The sequence below is a fragment of the Ranitomeya imitator genome, chromosome 1, assembly GCF_032444005.1.
Source record: "Ranitomeya imitator isolate aRanImi1 chromosome 1, aRanImi1.pri, whole genome shotgun sequence".
Classification (NCBI taxonomy): Eukaryota; Metazoa; Chordata; class Amphibia; order Anura; family Dendrobatidae; genus Ranitomeya; species Ranitomeya imitator.
The window spans coordinates 295,706,149-295,731,675 of NC_091282.1; the positions used below are offsets into that span (position 1 = coordinate 295,706,149).

A 25,527-nucleotide genomic window follows, 5' to 3' on the forward strand; every position below is an offset into this window, starting at 1 on the left:
TAAGCCCCCTCAGAGAGCCTTTCCGATGATCAGCTAGTCGCTATAAGCCCCCTCAGAGAGCCTTTCCGATGATCAGCTAGTCGCTATAAGCCCCCTCGGAGAGCCTTTCCGATGATCAGCTAGTCGCTATAAGCCCCCTCAGAGAGCCTTTCCGATGATCAGCTAGTCGCTATAAGCCCCCTCAGAGAACCTTTCCGATGATCAGCTAGTCGCTATAAGCCCCCTCAGAGAGCCTTTCCGATGATCAGCTAGTCGCTATAAGCCTCCTCAGAGAGCCTTTCCGATGATCAGCTAGTCGCTATAAGCCCCCTCAGAGAGCCTTTCCGATGATCAGCTAGTCGCTATAAGCCCCCTCAGAGAGCCTTTCCGATGATCAGCTAGTCGCTATAAGCCCCCTCAGAGAGCCTTTCCGATGATCAGCTAGTCGCTATAAGCCCCCTCAGAGAGCCTTTCCGATGATCAGCTAGTCGCTATAAGCCCCCTCAGAGAGCCTTTCCGATGATCAGCTAGTCGCTATAAGCCCCCTCAGAGAGCCTTTCCGATGATCAGCTAGTCGCTGAAGTCTGGGGTAGCTGGATCCCATGCAACGTTCGGTGGCCATACAAATGTCATATATGTTGGCAACCAATTTCACCAAAGTGGCAGCCATAACACCATGGTGCTACCTATCACAATGCACGGCACTGTTACTGGGAAATTGTATGTGCCCCCTGTATACAGCTATTTATTGGCAAAGAGGGGCTTGGCGAAAAGTAAGGACTATTCCTCCAAAGAAAGGAAACCTGGAACGTGCAAGAATGTAGGAAACTGGTGACATCTCATTATATGTTCTTCACACATCCTCCAGGGGGAGACATTGCCTCATGGCGCCCGAAGGCCCCCGCTCTCATCCTGTGCTCCCATGGTAACATCCCCACCCCTGAGTGTGCGCCCATCTTTGAGCCTGCGCAGCCGGCTTGTCAGTGCGCCTGCGCGGGTGAAACCTCAGTCATACCGTGTGTCCCGGGCGCCGCCGGCGGAGTCTCCTTAGGACACGGTGTGAGCTGTGCTTGGGGCCCGAGGCCGGACTTGCAACCATGGCGCAGATCTTACCTATTCGCTTCCAGGAGCACTTTCAGGTAACCAGGCATGCTGTGGGAATGGAGGAGAAAGGGTCATGGGAGGAGGAGAGCGGCGCTCGCTGCAGCAATGGTGAATAGCGGATTTTGGGGGGTGATGGGGGACAGACATACCACCTGTGTGACACATGAACCCGCAGATGTCCTAATGCACAGGAGGGGAAGCTTCTGCTGGGGGCAGCGAGGGGTTAACTGCTGCCTCCTTTTAGGGGAGGGGTTAGTGCCCCTGGATGGCTAGTAGTGTGGGCTTCATCTGTAGAGCTGCTCTGGGCCTGGCATGGCTCATCTGCCATCAATCCTGCTAATGTAATGCTGCAGTTATGTAATGCGGCCCCCCAACTGTGACCCGGCTAATGCAGATGTGCAGACCCCCCACCTCCTCTTAGGGGTATTGATCTCCAGCAGTGAGGAGGAGGAGGGTGCTGTGTGCAGGGTCCCCTCCCCACCATCCCTGGGTACCAGTGGCGGCAGCTGCCACTCACCTCTTGGATGGATCATCTCTGGCACAGATGGGCTCTGCGTGTATGGAGGGAGCACCGTGCTCTGTAACCATCCATCAGACCTTCGCCGCTTCCCACTGGAATTAGTGGCGGAAAGCTCATTCATCCTCGTGCAGTGTCCTCACTGCAGGCTGAGCAGTATGATTCCCCGTCCTGTCAGCGCCGGATCAGTGCGCGCTGGCACTGAAGAGGTTAATCTGAAAATTAAAAGAATGCTAAAATGAATGGAGAGCAGGAAGTGAGACCCCCTCCATCCTTCCCTGTAATAGAGGGTCTGGAAGTGTCAGGACACCCCTCCTCTTTAACTCTTTGTTGGCTGTGAAGGAATTGGAAGACCCTAAAAGCTGCCACAGTTCTAGAATGGGGCCGTGCCCACAGGTATGCCCACATGTATGCCCACTTGTCTTTCATGAAGTATTCTGACCGCACGGATGACAGTGTCCTGCTGTTCCAGGGTAATTGTGAGGACTTACCCAAGGTCAGGAGGAAATGGCAGACTTCTGGGGGAATGTCTGCTGTGTTACTGCCTGGAAGCTGTGAAGCTGCAGAGCTCTGAGTCATTTAGATGGTTTGTAGATGTCATTGCGAGCTATGGTCCTGCTGATCGAGTGTGCACCAAGCGCCCAAGATGGCTCCAGGTCCTCTCCTATCTGTGCACCAAGCATTAGACAATGGAATGGAAATCGGATCATCTACCTCCATTACAAAGTGGGAACCGAGACAGCCTGAGAACCTTGGGGCATATTTTATATATTTTTATTTTTTATCCCAATAGACACAAATCAGGAAATTGAGTTATAATTTGACTGATTTGACCTAGCAATTTTGATATAGGAAGTGCATATTTCTGACCAATCAGATCATGTCCAAACTGAACATTAGAAACTGCGGAACACATGCAAAAATTGCAGCTGAAATGGTTTAGAAATGTAATATAAAAATTCAGCAAGCAGAAATAAGTGAGAAGTCAGCTAACCAGACCACCATCGGTCACATCACATAGCGGTGAAGGTCACCTCCCTGCATAGGTAACCAATGTGGCGATCTCCAGTGACAAGGCGCACTCCAAAATACATGGGCAATTGCAGGTGCTTTTCCCATATCTGACATGGATGTCCCTAAACTGGAGACTTGCACGGCTTTCTGATAATGTCACATCATAGCATAGCCTTGGTCCAGGTCAGTGCTCTGGCCGTGTACAGGGCTGCGTGAGTTTCCTGACCTTCCAGATGTCTCAGCGTAGCACGTTATGCGCAGGCCTGGTCGTCATCTCATTAGTGATGAACGAACGTGCTCAGATAAGGTGCTAACCGAGTGTCTTCGGCGTACTCGAAAAATATGTTCGAGATCCTGTGGCTGCATGTCTCGTGGCTGTTACTGCGGCAACACATGCAGATTGGCTGTTTGTTAGGAAATCCCTGCATGTGGCTGTCAAACAGCAGCAGGACATGCAGCCGCGGGGACTCGAACATATTTTTTGAACACACCGAAGACTCTGTTAGCACCCGAGCATGCTCAGATAACACCTTGTCCGAGCTCGCTCATCACTAGATGTCATCTCTGCGGCGCACACGCAAGCACAGCAGATCATGGGAAGAGCCTGGAATCCTGGGAGCTCAGGAAAATTGCGCCGCTCCTGTCCACGGCCAGAGAGCACTGGCTTAGACAGAGGTTGTGCGACGCGATACAGTAATCTCTACTAATAACGTAAAGAATGCTAAATTCACACGAGCGTATAAAGAATTACCTATTCTTCATCTGTGCGTATTTATACATCAGCTGTTATTAAAGTACCGTATCCATAAAAATCAGAGGCTATACACATGATCCACTTGGGATCTGATTTTTTTTTTTGGGTGCACTCGCGGACTCGAATAGCTGAATGTCATACAAAATACGGGAGAGACTGATTTTTTTATTTTCTCGCACACAGTCTGTGAAAAAAGTGCATGTCTGAACAGCACTATTGAATAAAATTGGACCAGGTACTGTCAGTTTTTTTCACAGACAGTACTCGGACCGAAAATACAGTAGTTTGAACCTAGTCTAACAGTCAGGACTCAGGGATGTGGAGTCGGTGTTATGGAAACTGAGGAGTCGGAAGTTTGGCTTCCCAACTCCACAGCCCTGGCAGGACTTAGTATTCAAAAAGAGCCATTTAGCTAGTGCAAGTAGCAGTTTACTACTGGCTCCAACTTTTTGGATAGCTTGCTATTGTTTTTTTTTTCCCAGAACACAAAAAAGCCACTGTAATGGTATAAATGGTTTCTAAAGTTCAGTACTTTGTCCATCTCTTCCTACATGACTGCTTCAGAGCAGGCAATATTAAGGCTCTGTTCACATTGCTCCGTCACAAATCTGGTAAAAAAAAAATGCAAAACAAAATAGCGCTGCACGCTCTGCAAAATGTCTCTAGTAAAATGGGAAAACCCCTAATGGAAACCAGTCAGACCCCTCTATAATCAATGGCGCCTGACTGATGCCACAAATTTTACTTTTGAACGACACCATTGGTTTTACCATATCATGTACTGGAAAACGGGAGAAAAATTCCAAGTGCAGTGAAATTGCAAAAAAAAAAGTGCATTCCCACAATTGTTTTTTTTTTTTTTTTTTGGTTTCTGCCATTGACCTGCCATTATGGTTCTCCACACATGTATAGGTTTTTTTTTTTATTAAAGTGGTGAAAAAAAATTCCAAAATTTGTATATAATAAAAAAAAAAAAACAACAACAAAAAAAAAACATTTCCGTCTCCATTTTTCGGGATCTAGGGCTGGGTTAGGATTTATTTTTTGTGCGCCAAGCTGACGTATTTATTGATGCAATTTTGGGATAGATACGATGGTTTGATCTCCCGTTATTGAATTTTATTGCAATGCTGCAGCAACCCCCCAAAAAAAACCCATTGTAATTCTGGGATTTTGATTTTCTTTTTTTTCTTGTTATGCCTTTTGTCGATCGGATTAATTCTTTCTATATTTTGATAGATCAGACGATTCTGAACGCGATGATACCAAATATGTGGTGGTGTGTTTTTTTTTTAGTTTTATTTGGAATGGGGTGATTTGAACTTTTCTATTTAAAATTTTGTAAAAAATATTTTTACTTGCTTTAATAGTCTCTTTAGGAGACTTGAAGCTGCAATCATCTGATCGCTCGTTGTCATGGCAACTCATGGACATGTGACACGAGCGCCGATGGGCTGAGCTAAAAGGCACTTCCGGTGCGGCCATGTTAAGTGCCGCTGTCAAACTCCATCAGGTTAACAGCCGCGGGTGGATTGTGATTCCATCCATGGCTGTTAGGAGCACATGACAGCTGTTCAGATCAGCTGTCGTGTGCTGGAAAAGGTGTGGGCTCATAGTTGGAGCCCGTACCAAAGAGGGGGAGGCAATCTATGACGGATAAATCCGTCATAGGGTGTTAAGGGGTTAAAGGGGTTAATACACTCATACTACATTATATAGGAGTGCTTCTTTAAGGTTTACAAACAATGCTGTCTGACCCACTGTTCCACTGTTGAAGGGGTATTGTATTCTTGAGTGTTCATGTTCAGCAGAATGTAGCTTTCTGGGTGGGCAGAATTCTTGAGCGGCAGTTCTGGTCAGTAACAAAACTTGTGCTGAGCATCATGGTTCTCCTGAGGCACATTCAGCACTCATTGGTTTGTTTTTGAGTGTACCCTGCTATCAATAAATTTGCATCTAGAGATAACAGCATTGCTTAGGAAAGTGAGAGTCATGATTATGCCTGCTCTGAAAGCTGCCAATGGTGGGGGCTGGTGATTTTGCAAAATAACATCAGCTTGTCAGGAGCTGAGATGGAGAGGAGGAGGGAGGTGAGTTAATAACTGCTGGATAGAAATCAATGTGCTGGAGAGTGATGGTTGGGATCTTAGGAGTTAACTCCTCAACTTGGACTGTAGTTAGTCAGCATGGTTTGCCAGGCTGTGGCAGTCAAGCTTATTGGATAAAAGCTGTCTTGTCGAGAGAACCACAGACGATGAGAATACCCCTTGAACTCCTTCAGCAGACAGAGGCTATATAAGCCAAAATGTTTAACAGAAGCCTATTTCAAAAATGCTTTTCGGTTAAAAAAAAAAAAAAAACACATGCATTTACATAACAAAAACTTCAAGAGATGTTTATCTTTTAAGCCATAATCTCCTGACAGCTTGCTGTTGCTCACATCCCCACAGGATTAGGAAAAAATTGTAGGTTACCAGTACTTGTAGGAGTTTTCCACTTTGGAAAAACAGTGGTCTCAAACACTTTTATAGTTGTAAAATAACAAAAAGTAGAGAACTTGCCCTCCCCAGGTCCAGCACCAGTTCTCTGCCACTGCTCTGGTCTCTACATCGGTGGCGTGACGTCGAGAGTGCATGTCATAACTGCAGCCAATCCCTGGTCTCTGAAATTTATTAACTTGAATAGGCCTTTTAAAAATTCATGAATCTGAACTTCCATGGGTCTGCTCATCCCTTCTCATGACATCTGTGGGATCATTCCAGGCCTCATGTCAAGTTGTGGCAGGACCTACAATTTCAGGGCGCTGCAGTCACTCTTCAAACTGAGCTGTTGAGCATCGTAAACCCCATGTAAAATGCAGCAATGGCTGGTAAAAAAATGTGAATAATTTGCTCACTTCAGGTAGGTGTTTTTTTTATTTTTCTTTCACAGCATACAACTTATTCAGTTATTTTAACCCTTTCGCGATCAGATGTATTTTGGTCCTTTAGGGCGAGAGCAAATTTTCTAATACTGACATGATATGCTGAGTAACTGCAGTCCAAGTTGTGGAGTTAACTCCTGAGATCCCAACCACCTCTCTCCAGCACATTGAATTTTATACAGAAGTTATCCAGTCACCTCGCTCCATCTCCGCTCCTTACAAGCTGCTGTTATTTTGCAAAATCACCAGCCCCTGCCATTGGCAGCTTTCAGAGCAGGCCTGATCACGACTCTCACTTTCCTAAGCACCACTGTTGTTATCTCTATATGCATATAATGATAGCAGTGTACACTCAAAAACAAACCACCCTGAATGTGCCTCAGTAGAATCATAATGCTCAGCACAAGTTCTGCTATTGCCCATAAAGTGGATTTCTATTTTTGTTTCTGTAAAAACGTGAACAAAATATACCTTTTTTAATTCTTTTTTTCCCCCCCATGTTCTTTTCTGGAATACAGTAGATGGTTCAGTCTATAATATTTACCCCCAAAATAAATCCATCAATTTCCCCATGCGTAGGAGAATTGATGTTAGTCTGAGTTCTCTCTCCAGGAGCTTTACAAACAAGGAGGTAATATATCCGTACTCTGTCACAGTACAGGTTGGCCATGACAGCCGAACCAGCTGATCATACTTTGCACAGGAGGAGCATTGTCATCCAACAAGGCATGCAAAGTATCGCAAACTGGCTCATTAATTTAAATGATGCTAGTTTGAGGGGGTTAAAATAAATAAATTTTAGAACAATATACACTGCTCAAAAAAATAAAGGGAACACTAAAATCCCACATCCTAGATATCACTGAATGAAATATTCCGGTTGTAAATCTTTATTCATTACATAGTGGAATGTGTTGAGAACAACAAAACCTAAAAATGCTGAATGTAAATCGCAACTAATATCCCATGGAGGTTTGGAGTTGGAATGATGCTCAAAATCAAAGTGGAAAATGAAGCTACAGGCTGATCCAACTTCAGTGGAAATGCCTCAAAACAAGGAAATGATGTTCAGTAGTGTGTGTGGCCTCCACTTGCCTGTATGACCTCCCTACAATGCCTGGGCATTGTCCTGATGAGGCAGTGGATGTTATCATGAGAGATCTCCTCCCAGACCTGGATTAAGGCATCAGTCAACTGGACAGTCTGTGGTGCAATGCGGCGTTGGTGGATGAAAAGAGATATGATGTACTCGTTTGGATTCAGTGCTGGGGAACGGGCAGGCCAGTCCATAGCATCAATGCCTTCATCATACAGGAGCTGCTGACACACTTCAGCCACATGAGGCCTAGCATTGTCCTGCATTAGGAGGAACCCAGGGCCCACTGCACCTGCATATGGTCTCAGAATGGGTCTGAGGATCTCATCCGGGTACCTACTGGCAGTCAAGGTACCTCTGGCTAGCACATGGAGGGCTGTGCGGCTTTCCAAAGAAAGGCTTCCCCACACCATTCCTCACTCACTGCCAAACCGGTCATGCTGAAGGATGTTGCAGGCAGCAGAGCTCTCTCCATGGCAACTCCAGACTCTGTCACGTCTGTACATGTGCTCAGTGTGAACATGCTTTCATCTGTGAAGAGCACAGGGTGCCAGTGGCGAATTTGCCAATCTTGGTGTTCTCTAGCAAATGGCAGTCGCCCTGCATGGTGTTGGGCTGTAAGCATAACACCCACTTGTGGACATCAGGCCCTCATGACACCCTGATGGAGTCTGTTTCTGACAGTTTGAGCAGACACATGGGTGTTAGTGGCCTGCTGGAGGTCATTTTGCAGGTCTCTGGCACTGCTCTTCCTATTCCTCCTTGCACAAAAGAGGAGGTAGCAGTCCTGCTGCTGGGTTGTTGCCCTCGTACGCCTCCCTCCACGTCTCCTGGTGTACTGGCCTGTCTCCTGGTATCTCCTCCATGCTCTGAACGCTGGTGACAGACACAGCTACCCTTCTTGCCATAGCTTGCATTGATGTGCCATCCTGGATGAGCTGCACTACCTGAGCAACTTCTGTGGGTTGTAGACGACGCCTCATGTTACTGTGCAGGACCAATAGGGGTGAGAGCAATGACAATGCAAAAGTGACAAAAATAGCCAAAAAAAGATGAGAACAGAGTAATGGGCTGTGGTGACCCCCTGTAAAACCACTCCTTTATAGGGGTTGTCTTGCTAATTACCTATCATTTCTATCTGTTGTCTGTTACGCTTGCACAAGAGCAGGGGAAATTGATTCACAGTCGGTGTTGCTTCATAACTCTATGGGTTGATTTCACAGAAGTATGATTGACTTGTAGTTACATTGTGATGTTTAAGTGTTCTATTTATTTTTTTTAGCAGTGTAGGTGAATACTGTGAAAGCCCATGTTCCCACTGAAGTTTTTTTTTCTTCTGTGCTGTTTCCAACTGTCCAAGCAAAGTGGATGTAATTTAATGAAAACTCCTGTCCACAAGTTGCTGTTGAACTGTGCTTTTTTTGTGTGTGTGTTTTTTTCCCCAGGCCCTCAATAGAAACATGTAGAGAAGAAACGCATGTTAAAAGAATTGCAGTTGGATTTTTAAGTGCACAATCCAAGATTTTCTGTACTAAAAATAAAAACACTTTAAAACTCTGCTTAAAATCTGTACCATTAACCCCGCAGAAAACTGGCAATAATTTGAGAAAATTGGGACTTACATCTGCAGAAAATTAGGAAGAATTTCTGCTACATGTGCACACAATCTGAAAAACTTTCTCTTTCCTCTTATCTAACTCTGACAATACATGTTTTTTTTCTTAATGCATAGGCTCTAGTATAATTTGTTTCTTAAAGGGAACCTATTATGGCAAACAAATTCTTAACCTGCAGATATGGGGCTAATCTGCAGGTTAATAGTGTTCTGAAGCTGTGCAGCTTCTGCACTGAAAGTCGGCTACTTGGAGGAAATGATGTTTAATAAATCATTGAAGCACGGTTTTAGTCACCACTCGGTACATAATGGCATCTGTAACCATGCCCCGGCATTGACTGACTACTGGCACAGCAGTGCATCAGTACAGAACTGGCTGTCAGTCAGTGCCAGGGCATGGTTATAGCTGTCATTATGTACTGAGGCCGCACCTCCACAGCTGAAAGCCAGAGGCTGCCTGGAGGAATAAAGTTAATTTCTTCCCATTAACCTTGCTTTCAGTGTCACGGCCTCATGGCTTTAGAAGACTATTGTCTTGCGGATTAGCCTAATTTTTAATAGCATTTTAGGACATGATAGGTTCCCTTTAAAACAAACCTTTCCTGTGAGCACAATCATTGGCTGTTGTATAGTGGTCTTGTGACTGGGACCTAAATCAGTTTAGTCCTGGTGACACCATTGGGGCCTAGAGTTTAGTAAGAGCCTATGGAGGACACAATGAGCAACAAAATAAAGGGAACACTTAAATACCACATCCTATATATCACTGAATGAAATATTCCAGTTGCAAATCTTTATTCATTACATAGTGGAATACGTCGCCGTTGAGGACAATAAAACATGAAAATGATCACTGTAAATCAAAATGAATATTCCATGGAGGTCTGGATTTGGAATGACACCCAAATTCAAAGTGGAAAATCAAATTTCAGGCTGATCCAACTTCAGTGCAAATGCCTCAAGACAAGGAAATGATGCTCCGTAGTGTGTGTGGCCTCCACGTGACTGACCTCCCTACAACGCCTGGGCGTCGGATGTTCTCCTGACGGATCTACGCCAAGACCTGGATTAAAGCATCAGTCAATTCCTGGACAATCTGTTGTGCAACATGGCTTTGGTGGATGGAATGAGACATGATGTCCCAGATGTGCTCGATTGGATTCAGGTCTGGGGAACAGGTGGGCCAGTCCATAGCATCAATGCCTTCTTCGTGCAGGAACTGCTGACATGCTTTAGTCACATAAGGCCTTGTATTGTCATGCATCAGGAACAACCAGGGCCCAGTGCACTTACATATGGTCTCACAATGGGTCTGAGGATCTCATCCTGGTACCTAATGACAGTCACGGAACCTCTGGCTAGCACATGGAGGGCTGTGTGGCCTTCCAAAGAAATGCCTCCTTACACCATGACTGACGCACTGGCAAACTATTCATGCTGGAGGATGTTGCAGGCATCTCAAGACTGTTACGTCTGTCACGTGTTTAATGTAAAACTGCTCTTGTCCGTAAAGAGCACAGGGCAACAATGTTTAAGCTGCCAATCTTGGTGTTCCCTGGCAAATGTCAATCGCCCTACAGGGTGTTGGGCTGTATGCACAACACGTGGACTTCGAGCCCTCATGCCACCCTCGTGGAGTCTTTATGACAATTTGAACAGACACATGGGTGTTAGAGGCCTGCTGGAGGTCATTTTGCAGGTCTCTGGCACTGCTCCTCCTTTACCTCCTTGCACAAAAGAGAAGGTAGCGGTCCTGCTGCTGGGTGGTTGCCTTCCTACGGCCCCCTCCATGTCTTCTGGTATACTGGCTTGTCTCCTGGTGTCTGCTCCATGCTCTGGACACTGCTGACACACCGCTACCCTTCTTGCCACAGCTTGCATTGATGTGCCATCCTGAATGAGCTGCACTACCTGAGTAATGTATGTGGGTTGTAGACACCGCCTCATGCTACTAATGTGGTTGCAGTGAAGGTGCACTATGTATTCACCTGACAGAGGTTTCATGTGATGGTCACACTGCCAAGTCATGTGGCTTTGAATTAAACCTTGTGTACCTCTATATTTTATTGGGCAAGTTTTCAGATGACTCGGATGGGAGTGAGATATAAAATCTGATGATGGTGGGTATTTGTATGTGTTTCTGCTCTGTAATCTGAGGCATTCTTGCTCCGGCTTGTTGTGCATTCTTGATATTACGGAGTTGTAGGACCCAGATGTTCAGTATCTATAAAAATGCTTCTAAGCTGTGAACATGTCCTGATGCAGCATATTGGCCTCTAAGTAAGAAATGACTGCAGTAAAAGCTGATCCTCTTCTTTTCTAGGCCGCCTGGACATCTCTTCTACAGCAGGTTTTTATGTAATATGCCCGTATCATAGCTCAGTGTGGTCATGAGGTTTTTTAGCTTCATGTTTTCTGCTGGTGCCCGCACCAAAATAAGCAATAACAATTTTCTAAGATTATTGCTTTTTTAAATGCATTTTCCAGTCTATCTTGGCTTGTTGCAAGGAGAAAAATGCAGCATTTTACAGTTTGAGCAAGGTGAATGAGAGATGGCAGTTTTTATGCAGCGTTTATCCTAAAAGTCTTGTTTTGCAGCAGAAAAATCTGCAAATATTAAATCTACCGTATGCAGATTTGAATATGAATTTGATTTTTGCAATTAAACACACAAATGCATTTTTTACATGTGCTTGTTTTTTTCCGATCTCCCCTGCAGTCATGGCCAAAAGTATTGACACCCCTGCAATTCTGTCAGATAATACTCATTTTCTTCCTGAAAATGATTGCAAACACAAATTATTTGGTATTATTATCTTCATTTAATTTGTCTTAAATGAAAAAACACACAAATTATTGTCCTAAAGCCAAAATCGATATAATTCCACACCAAACATAAAAAAGGGGGTGGACAAAAGTATTGGCACTGTTCGAAAAATCACGTGATGCTTCTCTAACTTGTGTAATTAACAGCACCTGTAACTTACCTGTGGCACCCAACAGGTGTTGGCAATAACTAAATCACACTTGCAGCCAGTTGACATGGATTAAAGTTGACTCAACCTCTGTCCTGTGTTCTTGTGTGTACCACATTGAGCATGGAGAAAGGAAAGAAGACCACAGAACTGTCTGAGGACTTGAGAAACCAAATTGTGAGGAAGCATGAGCAATCTCAAGGCTACAAGTCCATCTCCAAAGACCTGAATGTTCCTGTGTCTACCGTGCGCACTGTTATCAAGAAGTTTAAAGCCCATGGCACTGTGGATAACCTCCCTAGATGTGGACGAAAAAGAAAAATTGACAAGAGATTTCAACGCAAGATTGTGCGGATGTTGGATAAAGAACCTCGACTAACATGCAAATAAGTTCAAGCTGCCCTGCAGTCCGAGGGTACAACAGTGTCAACCCGTACTATCCGTCGGCATCTGAATGAAAAGGGACTGTATGGTAGGAGACCCAGGAAGACCCCACTTCTTACCCCGAGGCATAAAAAAGCCAGGCTGGAGTTTGCCAAAACTTACCTGAAAAAGCCTAAAACGTTTTGGAAGAATGTTCTCTGGTCAGATGAGACAAAAGTAGAGCTTTTTGGGCAAAGGCATCAACATAGAGTTTACAGGAGAAAAAAAGAGGCATTCAAAGAAAAGAACACGGTCCCTACAGTCAAACATGGCGGAGGTTCCCTGATGTTTTATGGTTGCTTTGCTGCCTCTGGCACTGGACTGCTTGACCGTGTGCATGGCATTATGAAGTCTGAAGACTACCAATAATTTTTGCAGCATAATGTAGGGCCCAGTGTGAGAAAGCTGGGTCTCCCTCAGAGGTCATGGGTCTTCCAGCAGGACAATGACCCAAAACACACTTCAAAAAGCACTAGAAAATGGTTTGAGAGAAAGCACTGGAGACTTCTAAGGTGGCCAGCAATGAGTCCAGACCTGAATCCCATAGAACACCTGTGGAGAGATCTAAAAATGGCAGTTTGGAGAAGGCACCCTTCAAATATCAGGGACCTGGAGCAGTTTGCCAAAGAAGAATGGTCTAAAATTTCAGCAGAGCATTGTAAGAAACTCATTGATGGTTACCGGAAGCGGTTGGTCGCAGTTATTTTGGCTAAAGGTTGTGCAACCAAGTATTAGGCTGAGGGTGCCAACAGGGCTGCCACTAGAAATTTTGGGGCCCCATACTGGCAAAATTTTCTGGGCCCCCTTGAGACTCCGCCTAGGCTCCACCCCAGCCCCACCTCCAGGCTCCACCCCTCCAACTGTCCACAGTCCCACCTCTCTCTCTTGGAAAATCTCCACTTCTTACCTATCACACATTGACAGTTCCCATCACCAGATCACACAGATAGCCGGCAGCTTTTGTTTTGGCCAAAAGATTTTTTAAGCCGCCACTGTAACACGGTAGACACTTTTGGCCGGGCCCTACTCTGCTGTAACCTATTAAATATTTGTTAAAATATGCAATACAATTTAGGTATATTTTTATTTATTTTTCAATTTTTAAAATGACCTATAATACCACATACAAGGAACAAATACCACAGCACTATGACCAGATGACATATTACCACCAAAGTGATCGAATAATATCAAATACAAGGAACCAATACCACCGCATCATGACCAGACCACATATTACCACCACATAGTGACTGAATACCACAATACTGATCAGTAATAAAAAAAAATCCCACAATACTATCACCATCAGTGCCATTATACACAGGAGATCTGTAATTAGTAAGCAGTGTCTGTGTAGAGGTAATACAGAGATCAGTGGTGGTGTTATACACAGGAGCTCTGTATACAATGTATAGGTAATACAGTGATCACTGGTGACATTGTACACAGGACCTCTGTATATAGTATACAGTGTATACTGTCAGTGTATAGGTAACACTGACTCACCAGTGACGTCTCTAGGTGAAGTACTTCATCTTTCATCCAGCACAGACCGCCATCACTTCATCCAGCCAGGACTCGTCTCTGCAGGAAATAACACAGTTATCTCGAGTTCCGCTTCTAGAACACATTACTTAATTTTCCCAGCCTCTACATTACACCACATGAAGAAGGCGACATAGTATCACTCTACACAGTAACAAGACCGCCCCCCATTCAAAACAGTATACTCAAAAAATAAAATAAATACATCACTGCAATAATAATATCTCCTTAATTAGCCCCTATGGTGATATTCGCCATCCTAGCCCCCGTGTGTCTCATTCCTGGCGTCAGCCATATGTTCTCCCATCCTGCCCTCATGAGTATCCATTCTGCCCCATATGATCTCCCCATCCTGCCCCATCTGTCTCCATCGTATCCATCCTGCCCCATGATCCTGCCCCATCTGTCTCCAATCATGCCCGTATTTCCAATCATGCCCCCTGTGTCTCCATTCTGCCCCATCTGTTTCCAATTCTGCCCCATCTGTCTCCAGTCATGCCGCCATGTCTTTCATCCTGCCCCCTGTGTCTCCAATCATGCCCCTGTGTCCAGGGTTCTGCCCCTGTGTCCAGGGTTCTGCCCCTGTGTCCACCGTTCTGCCCCTGTGCCCCCCGGATCGCCGCTCTCAAAAAAAAAAAAAAAAAAAGTTCTTCTCACCTGGCCGTGCTCCTGCGGCGGGCGAAGTTCTCCGTCTCCACGCAGCTGCAGAGTGCACTCGCCAGCGACTGACGTCAGCTGCCAGCCTCAGTCACGGCCGTAATGCCCTGAGGGCGGCCCTGGGTGCCAATACTTTTGTCTGGCCCATTTTTGGAGTTTTGTGTGAAATGATCAATGTTTTGCTTCATTCTCTTTTGTGTTTTTTTTTTCATTTAAGACCAATTAAATGAAGATAATACCAAATAATTTGTGATTGCAAAAATTTTCAGGAAGAAAATGAGTATTATCTGACAGAATTGCAGGGGTGTCAATACTTTTGGCCATGACTGTAGAAGAAAAAAACGCACAGTTCAATGATGACTTTAAATCCATAGTGGGCATGAGTTTTCATGAAATCTTGTCCACTTTCCTTTACAATTAAACAAAGCAGATTTTCTGCACATAAAAACCACTGTAGGAAAGGCAGTATTTAAGCTGTGTGTGGACGGCCTAACAGTTACCAATTTATGAATACAGTTGGAGGAACATGCCAGGGATGGCACAATGCAGAGTAAAGAACGTTCCTAACTAGATGAGCTGGCACCCTCGGCCACACTGAACATGTACTCCAGTATGCAGGCAATATGTTACCAAGCAGGAAGAGTTGAAACAATTAATATAGCGTTTTAAGGGAAAAGACCGTCTATTGGACTCTTAAACCCAGATCAAAAATAATTTTAAAAGTATGATAAGACTTCATATTTGTATCTGCTGCTATTATAAATTACATTGGATTAATAGGTCCATTGTTAGTGCTGCAAGCATCAACTCGGGTGGTTTTTAGAAAGGGAAATGATTTATTATTTTAGAATTGAATTATTTTGATACCCACTATTATTTCCCTGTTATAACCAGAACAGACTTTGACACCCAGGCATTCAGCTGCCCTATCACAGTGTTGCTCACACGCGAGTTTGTCTTGCCCCGTGGATTTCCAGCGCCGTGTGCACAAAGGCATTGCCACTGTCGGGAGCAGAATCACCGCTGTAATATGCAGCCTCTGCCCTGCTCTAGTGACGGAGAAGAGCAAATCCTTTGCTCACAATTGGTAAATTCCTAAAGCTGGACGGTCAAAAAATTCAAGAAAACCAAGCTCCACAACACATCCACCTATTTCCATTAAAATACTAGTATCCCACATGGTGAAAGAACTGGGTTCCTGAACACCCTTAGATATAGTATGTCACGAATGCTTCTGGAAATAAAAATCAAAAACCTTTCAAACCAATCATTTAAAGGGGTTGTCTGGTCTAAATTGATAAGTGTACAATTACTCTGTTTGACTACAGACTTATGAATCCCCCCCCCCCAGCGCACGCACTGTGCGCTGCGAGGATTCGCCAATTTCTGACCCGGTAACAGAGGTGATGTATGCTGTCACGATATGGTATGAAATATCATATAAGTTTAGTTGCTCTTCAGCTCATGAGGTGGGCCAACCCCCCCCCTTCACTAGCTGACTCTCCTTGTTTCTCTCTGGGCTACGGACTGTATGCTAGAAGGGGGTTTTATTGCCCTGGGGTCATAAATTCCAGGCTCGGACGAAAGTCCCTCACCCCTCCCACCTGCACTAGTTGAAACTGGAAAAGTGGCTCCAAGATTCATGAAAGATTCTTTGTTTAGTTTTTGTTAGATATTAGGCAAACGATTTAAGCTAGACATACGAAAATATATATTCTTATTCTCACTCGGTGTACCTACCCATCCCTTGAAACTCGGGCTGCTAACTCCGTCTGGTAAAGAAGTAGGGTTTTCTCTGTAAATATGTATCCCAGATAGGACATATTTGATCTCATTAGAATGCTCACGTTAATCCGAGATGATTGATGGGTTTGTTAGAACTATTACGTGTTTTGTAGTGAAGTTATAGAAATCAGAGAAAATAGTTTAAAGTTTAGGCAGAATGTAGAGAGAGGAGGGTCTGGATAAGCCAGCCTTTCTGTGATGTCACAGCCTTAATGTTTTAAGTGTCTTGCAGGCTCTGAGGAGACACTTTCTCCTTGATTTCTTGTCTTCTCCTGGAAGAGCCCTGCACACGTCCAAATGAGCTGGGACGTATGGTTGCCTGTCATCCTTTGAACATGTGAGTGTTGCTTTTTCTCATTTATTCCCTTTATGTTATAATTACCCTTGTACATATTTGCAATTGTCTCATTTGTAACTTCTTTATAAAATATTTTGATAAAACACTGCCTGAAACTTTTGATGGGGTATATTATTTAATACCAGTTCTTTCTCCTGTTCTAAACCGTACCCTAAGTCTCTTGAAGGGAAAATACGCTACTGTTACTGTTGTGTTGAGTTAGCTTCGGACCCGTTTAATCAAAGCTGGTGGCAGCGAGAGTGTGCTGACTTTTGGGGTTATGCTGAAGCGACTGCGGCATTGCTAATTATTGTTCCTGCCTGAGTGGGAGTAGTTATCGCGTCGCTGCAGCGTGCCCAATAGCCAGTACATAGCAGGCAGCCTTTATGGCGACTAATTACCCAGGGTGCAGTACCTAATCTGACCTGAGAGTAAGGGGGCGCCAGAGAGCTGCAAGTGTTAAGTAGAACTGTAAGTGGGATATACATAAATCCCTGCAGTTCGTGGTATATAGAAAAGCAGTGGGATACCTAGAATAAGCCCCTGCTGTAAACTAAGAGGTCAATAGCCCTGTGTGTGTTGTTTCATCACATTGTAGCAGTGGAGGGATAACTAAGATAAGCCCCCCTGCACATGTGATAGCCGTCTGTTGGCCTCAAGTCACCTCAATCTGTGACGTAGGGGTGACGGTCACGGTGGGAATCCTGACCAATTGGTGACAGCGGTCAAGGGAATCGTGACAATTGGTGGCAAGGCGGTGGGATATCTTAGAGTATTAGTGATTTGGTTTGACTAATCATTCCTCTCACTAAAAACTTGCAGAAAGTTCTTGCGAGGACTCTGCGCAAATAAGTTTGGAGAACGAACTCAGTGTTTTATTAGTCTTGAGACAATTGCGTACTGGTAATTATCCCCTACCTTCTCTTCGTTTTTCTATCCTATCTTTTATTTGGCAACCATGGCTGCGAAAGGGGAAGCCTGGTACAACCAGCAGAAGAAGGACTTTCTTGCTGGGATATGCACGTGCCATGGCCTGAACCCCCAGGACAAGTCCAAGGCTCAAATGGTCGCTGAACTGGTGCAATTTGAAGCAGACCAAGCCAGGCCACAGAGGCCTCAGAAGCCAGCACAAGCGAACATGGTGCTGCAGCAGAGGTCCAACCACTGAATACGGGCCCTACTGGCAACCAGGGGGGTGCAGACCTCCTCCTGCAGCTGGCTCTGCATCAAGGCTCCGCAGATGACCTAGAGAGACGTCTGCAGCTGATCCAGCAATACCAGCAAGCCGAGCGAGAGGCCCAGCGAGCCAAGCGAGAGGCCCAAGCGGAGCGGGAGTACCAGCTACAGATGGCACGACTGCAAATGCAGGGGTCGTCCCAGACCAACCGTGAGCCCAGCAGCGCTCAGACGCCGAAGCCCCGGCCCGATCACTTTCCTGTTATGGAGAAGGACGGAGACTTGGACACGTTTCTGCGGGCCTTTGAGAAAGCCTGCAGACAGTACCGGCTGCCTACAGATGAATGGGCACGATACCGGACACCAGGGCTGAGAGGTAAAGCTCTGGAGGCGTTTGCTGCCCTCCCTCAAGAACAAGATGGTGACTATGAGGCCATCAAGCAGGCTCTGATAGCCAAGTACCAGCTTACACCCGAGGTGTACCGTAGAAAGTTCCGGACCCTCCAACGTGGCCCACACGACAGTTACAGTGATGTGGTGCGTGGACTGGGGACCCACTTTGACCAGTGGACCCAAGGACTGTCAGTGACCACCTTTGCACAGCTGCGAGACCTGATGATCAAAGACCAGTTCTTTCATCTTTGCCCAGCTGAGGTGCGACAGTTCGTGATGGACTAGTGAACCCAAAGACGTGACGAAAGCAGCGCAGATTGCCGATGCCTATGAGGCCAACCGTAGATCGGAAGTGCGGAAACCAGTCACCACCAGCTGGAGAGGGGGTAAGCCTGCATCCAACGCCAGTACCCCTGCCAGCCAACACACCAGAGGTCCTGGCCCTGTGGCCAACAACACCAGACCTACCACCGAACCTCGCCAGTGTTACTACTGCAAGCGGCCTGGGCATATCAGAACCTTCTGTCCAGACAGGCCGAAGAACCCCCCAGCCAAGGCCCCAGGGCCTAATGCAGCGGTTCTTTTGGTGGGTGGTGTGGTTGGGAGGGTTTGTGACAACGTACAGCCCGTCACTGTGGGAGGCCATGTTGCTACAGGCCTCAAGGACACCGGGGCTGAACGAACCCTCATCCGACCCGAACTGGCGGCCCCTGAAGAAATCATTCCGGGGAAATCCCTAACTGTCACTGGGATTGGGGGCATCAGCTGTCCCTTACCGATGGCCCGGGTTTTTATTGATTGGGGTGCCGGGAGCGGGGTGAAGGAAGTGGGGCTGTCTGATAATTTGCCCACTGATGTTTTGTTGGGGACTGATTTGGGGAGGTTGGTTGCCCACTACGTCACTGATACCCCTCCCCACTCTACTAATAAGGGTAACGTTAACCCTGATGATGATGATGATGGGAGATCGCATGTGTTACCTGACCATGCTTTATCTTGTAATGATGCATCTATTAACCATTTTTTTCCTAGGATTGATGGTGAAAATGTTGTACCTGTGCCAGCTGAACCTGATAATGATTTTTCTTTGAAGGTTAATGTGTCCTTAGGTACAGGCGTGCCCAGCCACGTCGCTCTGCGGAGTGAGACGGCTGAGGAACCCCTAACAGGGGCAAGTGTCGGTGCTACAGGAAATGGGGAGATGCATGGGAACCGTGAGGAAGGTGATGCCATGAAAGTGACCAGTGCCACCGAGGAAGGTAACTGGCCCATAAGTAGCACTGCCCCTGGAGTGTTGGGGGTGGATGGGGAGGTAGAGCCCATAGCAGCGCCGGCTGATGAGTCTGTAGAAACCCCCGGGGAGACAGCCTACGTAGCTGCTGTCACCCGCAGTCAGAGTGCCCGGAACGCAGATAACTGTCTGCCTTCCGGACCCTCCTCAGTCACCGCTGTGACTGAACCAGAGGTGGACCCAGAGCAGGTCCAAGAGGGTTCCCGTGGGGAAGGGACCCTGACGTCGCTTCTGGCTTCCCCTAGCCAGGAGTTTCAGGCCGCTCTGCACACAGATGCGAGCCTAGAGAGTTTGAGACAACTTGCCGGGACGCACTTCTCCGAGGCTGATAAGGAGAAGGTGTTCTGGGAACAAGGAAGGTTGTACCGGGAGACAGTACCCGGAGAATCACAAAAGGAGTGGTTGAGGGAAAGACAGCTGGTCGTCCCGCAGCAATTCCGGGGATTTGCGGATTGCCCATGAGATCCCGCTAGCTGGACACTTGGGGATCAGCAAAACTAAGGCCCGGCTGTCTCAACACTTCTATTGGCCTAAGATGGGGACAGATGTGTCAAACTACTGCCGCTCCTGTATCACTTGTCAAAGAGTGGGGAAGGCGGAGCCTGCTCTTAAGGCTCCCCTGATCCCTTTGCTAGTGATAGAGGAGCCTTTCCAGAGGATCGCGGTGGACATTGTGGGCCCGCTGGCCGTCCCCAGCAGCTCTGGAAAGCAATACATCCTTACTGTGGTAGACTATGCTACCCGGTACCCAGAGGCAGTAGCTCTGTCGTCAACTAGGGCAGATAAGGTGGCGGATGCCCTGTTGGCCATCTTTTCACGTGTAGGATTTCCCAGGGAAATGCTTACTGATCAAGGGACCCAATTTATGTCTCGCCTAATGGAGGCTCTCTGTAAGAGAATACAGGTGAAGCACCTGGTATCGAGTGCGTATCACCCACAGACCAATGGCCTGTGTGAACGCTTCAATGGTACCCTCAAACAGATGCTACGCATGCTGGTTGAGACTCAAGGGCGCGACTGGGAGCGGTACCTCCCACACCTGCTCTTCGCTTCCCGAGAGGTTCCGCAGGCCTCGATGGGGTTCTCCCCCTTCGAACTCCTGTACGGCAGGCGAGTCCGGGGACCCTTCGGTTTGGTAAGAGAATCCTGGGAAGAGGAGCCGAACCCTTCTGAAGTGTCCCTAGTGGAGTATGTCATGCGCTTCCGTGACAAGATGCAGACCTTGACGCAGTTGGTGCATGACAACATGACGCAGGCTCAGGCTGATCAGAAGCACTGGTACGACCAGAACGCCCGGGAGCGGACCTACCACGTGGGTCAAAAGGTGTGGGTGCTGGTCCCCGTACCAACGGATAAGCTTCAGGCAGCCTGGGAGGGCCCGTACGTCGTCCACCAACAGCTCAACCCGGTCACGTACGTGGTCACGCTTGACCACGCTCGGGGTAGGCGAAAGGCCTTTCACGTCAACATGATGAAGGCTCATCACGAACGTGAACCTTTCGTCCTACCGGTCTGCAGCTTGCCCGAAGACGGTGAGGAAGACACCCTCCTGGACATGCTGGCCCAAGCCAAGGCCAATGGGTCCATCGAGGACGTGGAGGTAAGCGCCTCATTAACTGAATCCCAGCGGTTGCAGTTGCAAACCACACTGGAACCCTTCCGGGTCGTGTTCTCCAACCGACCTGGGAGGACTCAGTTAGCAGTCCACGAGGTGGACACCGGGAATCACGCCCCACTACGGCGAACACCCTATCGAATCTCTGACCAGGTGCAGCAGACTATGCGCCAAGAGATCGATGAGATGTTACAGCTGGGGGTGATTCGACGGTCAAAGAGCGCGTGGGCATCACATGTAGTTCTCGTGCCAAAGAAAGACCAGAAAACCCGGTTCTGCGTGGACTACAGGGGGCTCAATGCCATCACAGCCTCTGATGCGCACCCAATGCCGCGCATCGAGGAGCTGCTTGAGAAGTTAGCTAGCGCAGATTACCTAACAATAATGGATCTGAGTCGAGAATACTGGCAGATTTCCCTGAGCCCCGAGGCGCAGGAAAAGTCCGCCTTTATCACACCCTTTGGACTGTACGAGTCCACGGTCATGCCCTTCGGCATGAAGAATGCCCCTGCCACTTTCCAGCGGATGGTCAACCTCCTGCTTCAGGGACTGGAGAAGTACGCCGTGGCGTACTTGGATGACATTGCCATCTTCAGTCTCTCCTGGGAGGAACACCTGCAGCATCTCGAGGAGGTGCTCCGGCGAATTCACCTAGCAGGACTGACTATCAAGCCGGGAAAGTGCCAGATGGGCATGAGGGAGGTTCACTACCTGGGGCACCGGGTAGGCGGGAACACCCTGAAGCCAGAGCCTGACAAAGTGGGAGTGGTCATGAACTGGCCCACTCCCGTGGCCAAGAAACAGGTGATGTCCTTCTTGGGCACTGCAGGGTACTATAGGCGCTTCGTACAGCACTATAGTAGCCTGGCAAAACCTTTGACGGACCTCACCAGGAAGAAGCTACCCCACATCGTCAACTGGACAGATGGCTGTGAGGGGGCCTTCCAGGCGTTATACATACTCCCGGGCAGGGCCTGTCTAGTGGGTGCAGCCTCGCTCCATACACTTCCAGAGACGAAGGGCACAACCGTCTAGTGGGCACAGCCTCTCTCAAGACAATGAATGGAGTGAGACTGTGCCAGCTATACCGGCTCTGCCCGGGAGTATGCATAATTTCTGTATACAATCTAAGGACAGGAAAACTAGTTCCAATTAGTGAGTACAGGTTAGTTTACGTCGTAGTACACTCAAGGATGAAGAGCACAGGTAAAAAAAAGGCAAAAAGCCCTCAATGGATCTGCATAGTTCACATGTAAACAGCAGTGAGCTGCATATCCAGTTTAAACCACAAAAGACGGTCATCATACAGAAGTAATTTTTAACGACCGCCGATACGCCTTTTAACTTCGGCAGTTAAAGGTACGAATTCCTCAGAACCGCTTTTTAACAGCACTGAGAAATAAGGTTATAGCGCCTCCCAGCATTGGAAAGTCTACTGGAGGTAGCTGAAACGGAGAACATGATTCAGGTTGGTTTTTACCGCCCCAGTGTTGCGATCACCGTTATTCACGCAATAACGGTGACCACATAAAAAAAAGTCCGATTTCCTATTTATTTCTCTCTCCTCTGATATGATCAGAGGAGAGAGAAATGGGGTCCCTCATGCCCACCTGGACCCTCCGGCTGTGTCCCTCTGCGTCTTCCGGGAAGAAAATGCCGGCCGGCTACAATAGAAGATTTTTCCTATTGATTCATTTTGATCACTATCATAGTGATCAAAATAAAAAAAATAAATAACCCCTTTTATCACTCCCTTAATTGGTAAAAATAATTAAAAATAAATTGTAAATTGTATTTATTTCCATTTTTCCTTTACGGTTAGGACTAGGGCTGGGGTTAGAACTAGGGTTATTGTTGGGGCTAGGGTTAGGATTGGGGCTAAGGTTAAAGTTGTGGTTAGAGCTAGGATTCTGGTTGGGATTTTTCCATCAATGCTATGGATGTTTTCAGCCGTGCAGGTGTCACCCCAGTGATGCCGTATAGGTGATTATGACAGACTAGATGGTGGCCCGATTCTAACGCATCGGGTATTCTAGAATATGCATGTCCACGTAGTATATTGCCCAGCCACGTAGTATATTGCCCAGCCACGTAGTATATTGCCCAGCCACGTAGTATATTGCCCAGCCACGTAGTATATTGCCCAGCCACGTAGTATATTGCCCAGCCACGTAGTATATTGCCCAGCCACGTAGTATATTGCCCGGCCACATAGTATATTGCCCAGCCACATAGTATATTGCCCAGTCAAGTAGTATACAGCACAGAGCCACGTAGTATACAGCACAGACACATAGTATATTGCCCAGCGACGTAGTATATTGCCCAGCGACGTAGTATATTGCCCAGCCACATAGTATATTGCCCAGCCACATAATATTTTGCCCAGCCACATAGTATATTGCCCAGCCACGTAGTATATTGCCCAGCCACGTAGTATATTGCCCAGCCACCAAAACAACAAAGAATATGGAGCAAACAACCATAAAGTATAAAAATATATTAAATTTTATTAAATTCCATTATATAAAATCAGTAATACAAAACAGTATTCCGAACAGAGCAAAATAAGGGGTTAATGGTGCACCTTGAGTGATGGCACCCACAGGACAAGAACATAAGACCACTATTCCATATATGGTCCACACTAGGATCCAAATACCATAAAATGCCCAATGCATATAGTCACAGAACTAGCTCCATGCAGTCTCATAGGTCACGGGTCAAGAAATCCCTCCATATCAGACAGCCAAGTGGCTATATAGTAGAATCTAACTAGGGAGACCCGAGATCATTAGTAGAACTTACCCATGCTCTTGTCCATAAGGATACCCATGCGCCTCTATGCGCGTTTCACAACAGCTTCCTCAGGGGGAAGTGATGCCTATAGGTATCCCTATGGACAAGAGCATGGGTAAGTTCTACTAATGATCTCAGGTCTCCCTAGTTAGATTCTACTATATAGCCACTTGGCTGTCTGATATGGAGGGATTTCTTGACCCGTGACCTATGAGACTGCACGGAGCTAGTTCTGTGACTATATGCATTGGGCATTTTATGGTATTTGGATCCTAGTGTGGACCATATATGGAATAGTGGTCTTATGTTCTTGTCCTGTGGGTGCCATCACTCAAGGTGCACCATTAACCCCTTATTTTGCTCGGTTCAGAATACGGTTTTGTATTACTGATTTTATATAATGGAATTTAATAAAATTTAATATATTTTTATACTTTATGGTTTGCTCCATATTCTTTGTTGTTTTGATAGCTTGTAGGAGCTCCAGAAGATACCATTCATCTTTGTCCCGGGTGCTACTTTCTGGGCCTGATGTATGGTATCACATTATGGTATCTGTATTTGAGATATTGTTTCTATTGTCCAGCCATGTAGTATATTGCCCAGCCACGTAGTATATTGCTCAGTCACGTAGTATACAACACAGAGCCATGTAGTATATTGGCCAGTCACGTAGTATGCACCATATCCCTGTTAAAAAAAAGAATTAAAATAAAAAATAGTTACATACTCACCTTCCGGAGCCCCCGGATCGAAGCGGCCGGTTACCGATTCTCCTCGCGTGCTCCGGTCTGAAGAGTGCATTGCGGTCTCGCGAGATGATGACGTAGCGGTCTCACGAGACCGCACGTCATCATCTCGCAAGACCGCAATGCATGGAGCGGTCACCGGGACGTCGCGAGGAGCATCGGTAGCCGGCCGCTTCGATCCAGGGGCCAACGGAGGGTGAGTATGTAACTATTTCTTATTTTTTTAATTATTTTTAACATTAGATCTTTTTACTATTCATGCTGCATAGGCTCATCAAGAGGATGCCAAGAGTGTGCAAAGCAGTCATTAAAGGAAAAGGTGGCTACTTTGAAGAACCTAGAATATAAGACATAATTTCAGTTGTTTCACACTTTTTTGTTAAGTATATAATTCCACATGTGTTAATTCGTAATGTTGATGCCTTCAGTGTGAATTTACAATTTTCATAGACATGAAAATACAGAAAAATCTTTAAATGAGAAGGTGTGTCCAAACCTTTGATCTGTTCTCTCTATCTGTATATATATATATATATATATATATATATATATATATATATATATATATATATATATATATATATATATATATATATATATATATATATATATATATATATATATATATATAATCTTCTCTTTGGCCTCATAGTAATTCAGTCTTTTAGGATTTATTGCATGAACGGCATATTACTTTAACTCCTTGGACTCTTGTGGCTGTGTTTTGCATTAGTGGTCCTCACGTGTTCGTATATTATCTTTTAATTTTTATATATT

At 46.2% G+C, this 25,527-nt stretch overlaps 1 protein-coding gene across 1 annotated transcript in view; it reads left to right on the top strand.

The window, feature by feature from the left end:
* Window positions 1–964: 964 nt before the first annotated feature.
* Window positions 965–25,527, top strand: part of LOC138669914 (clathrin heavy chain 1-like) — a 150,178-nt gene continuing 125,615 nt past the window's right edge. Inside the window, exon 1 of the mRNA XM_069756778.1 lies at window positions 965–1,118. Within this exon, the coding sequence (XP_069612879.1) occupies window positions 1,077–1,118 (42 nt within the window). The 5' untranslated portion in view covers window positions 965–1,076. The remainder of the gene's footprint in view (window positions 1,119–25,527) is intronic.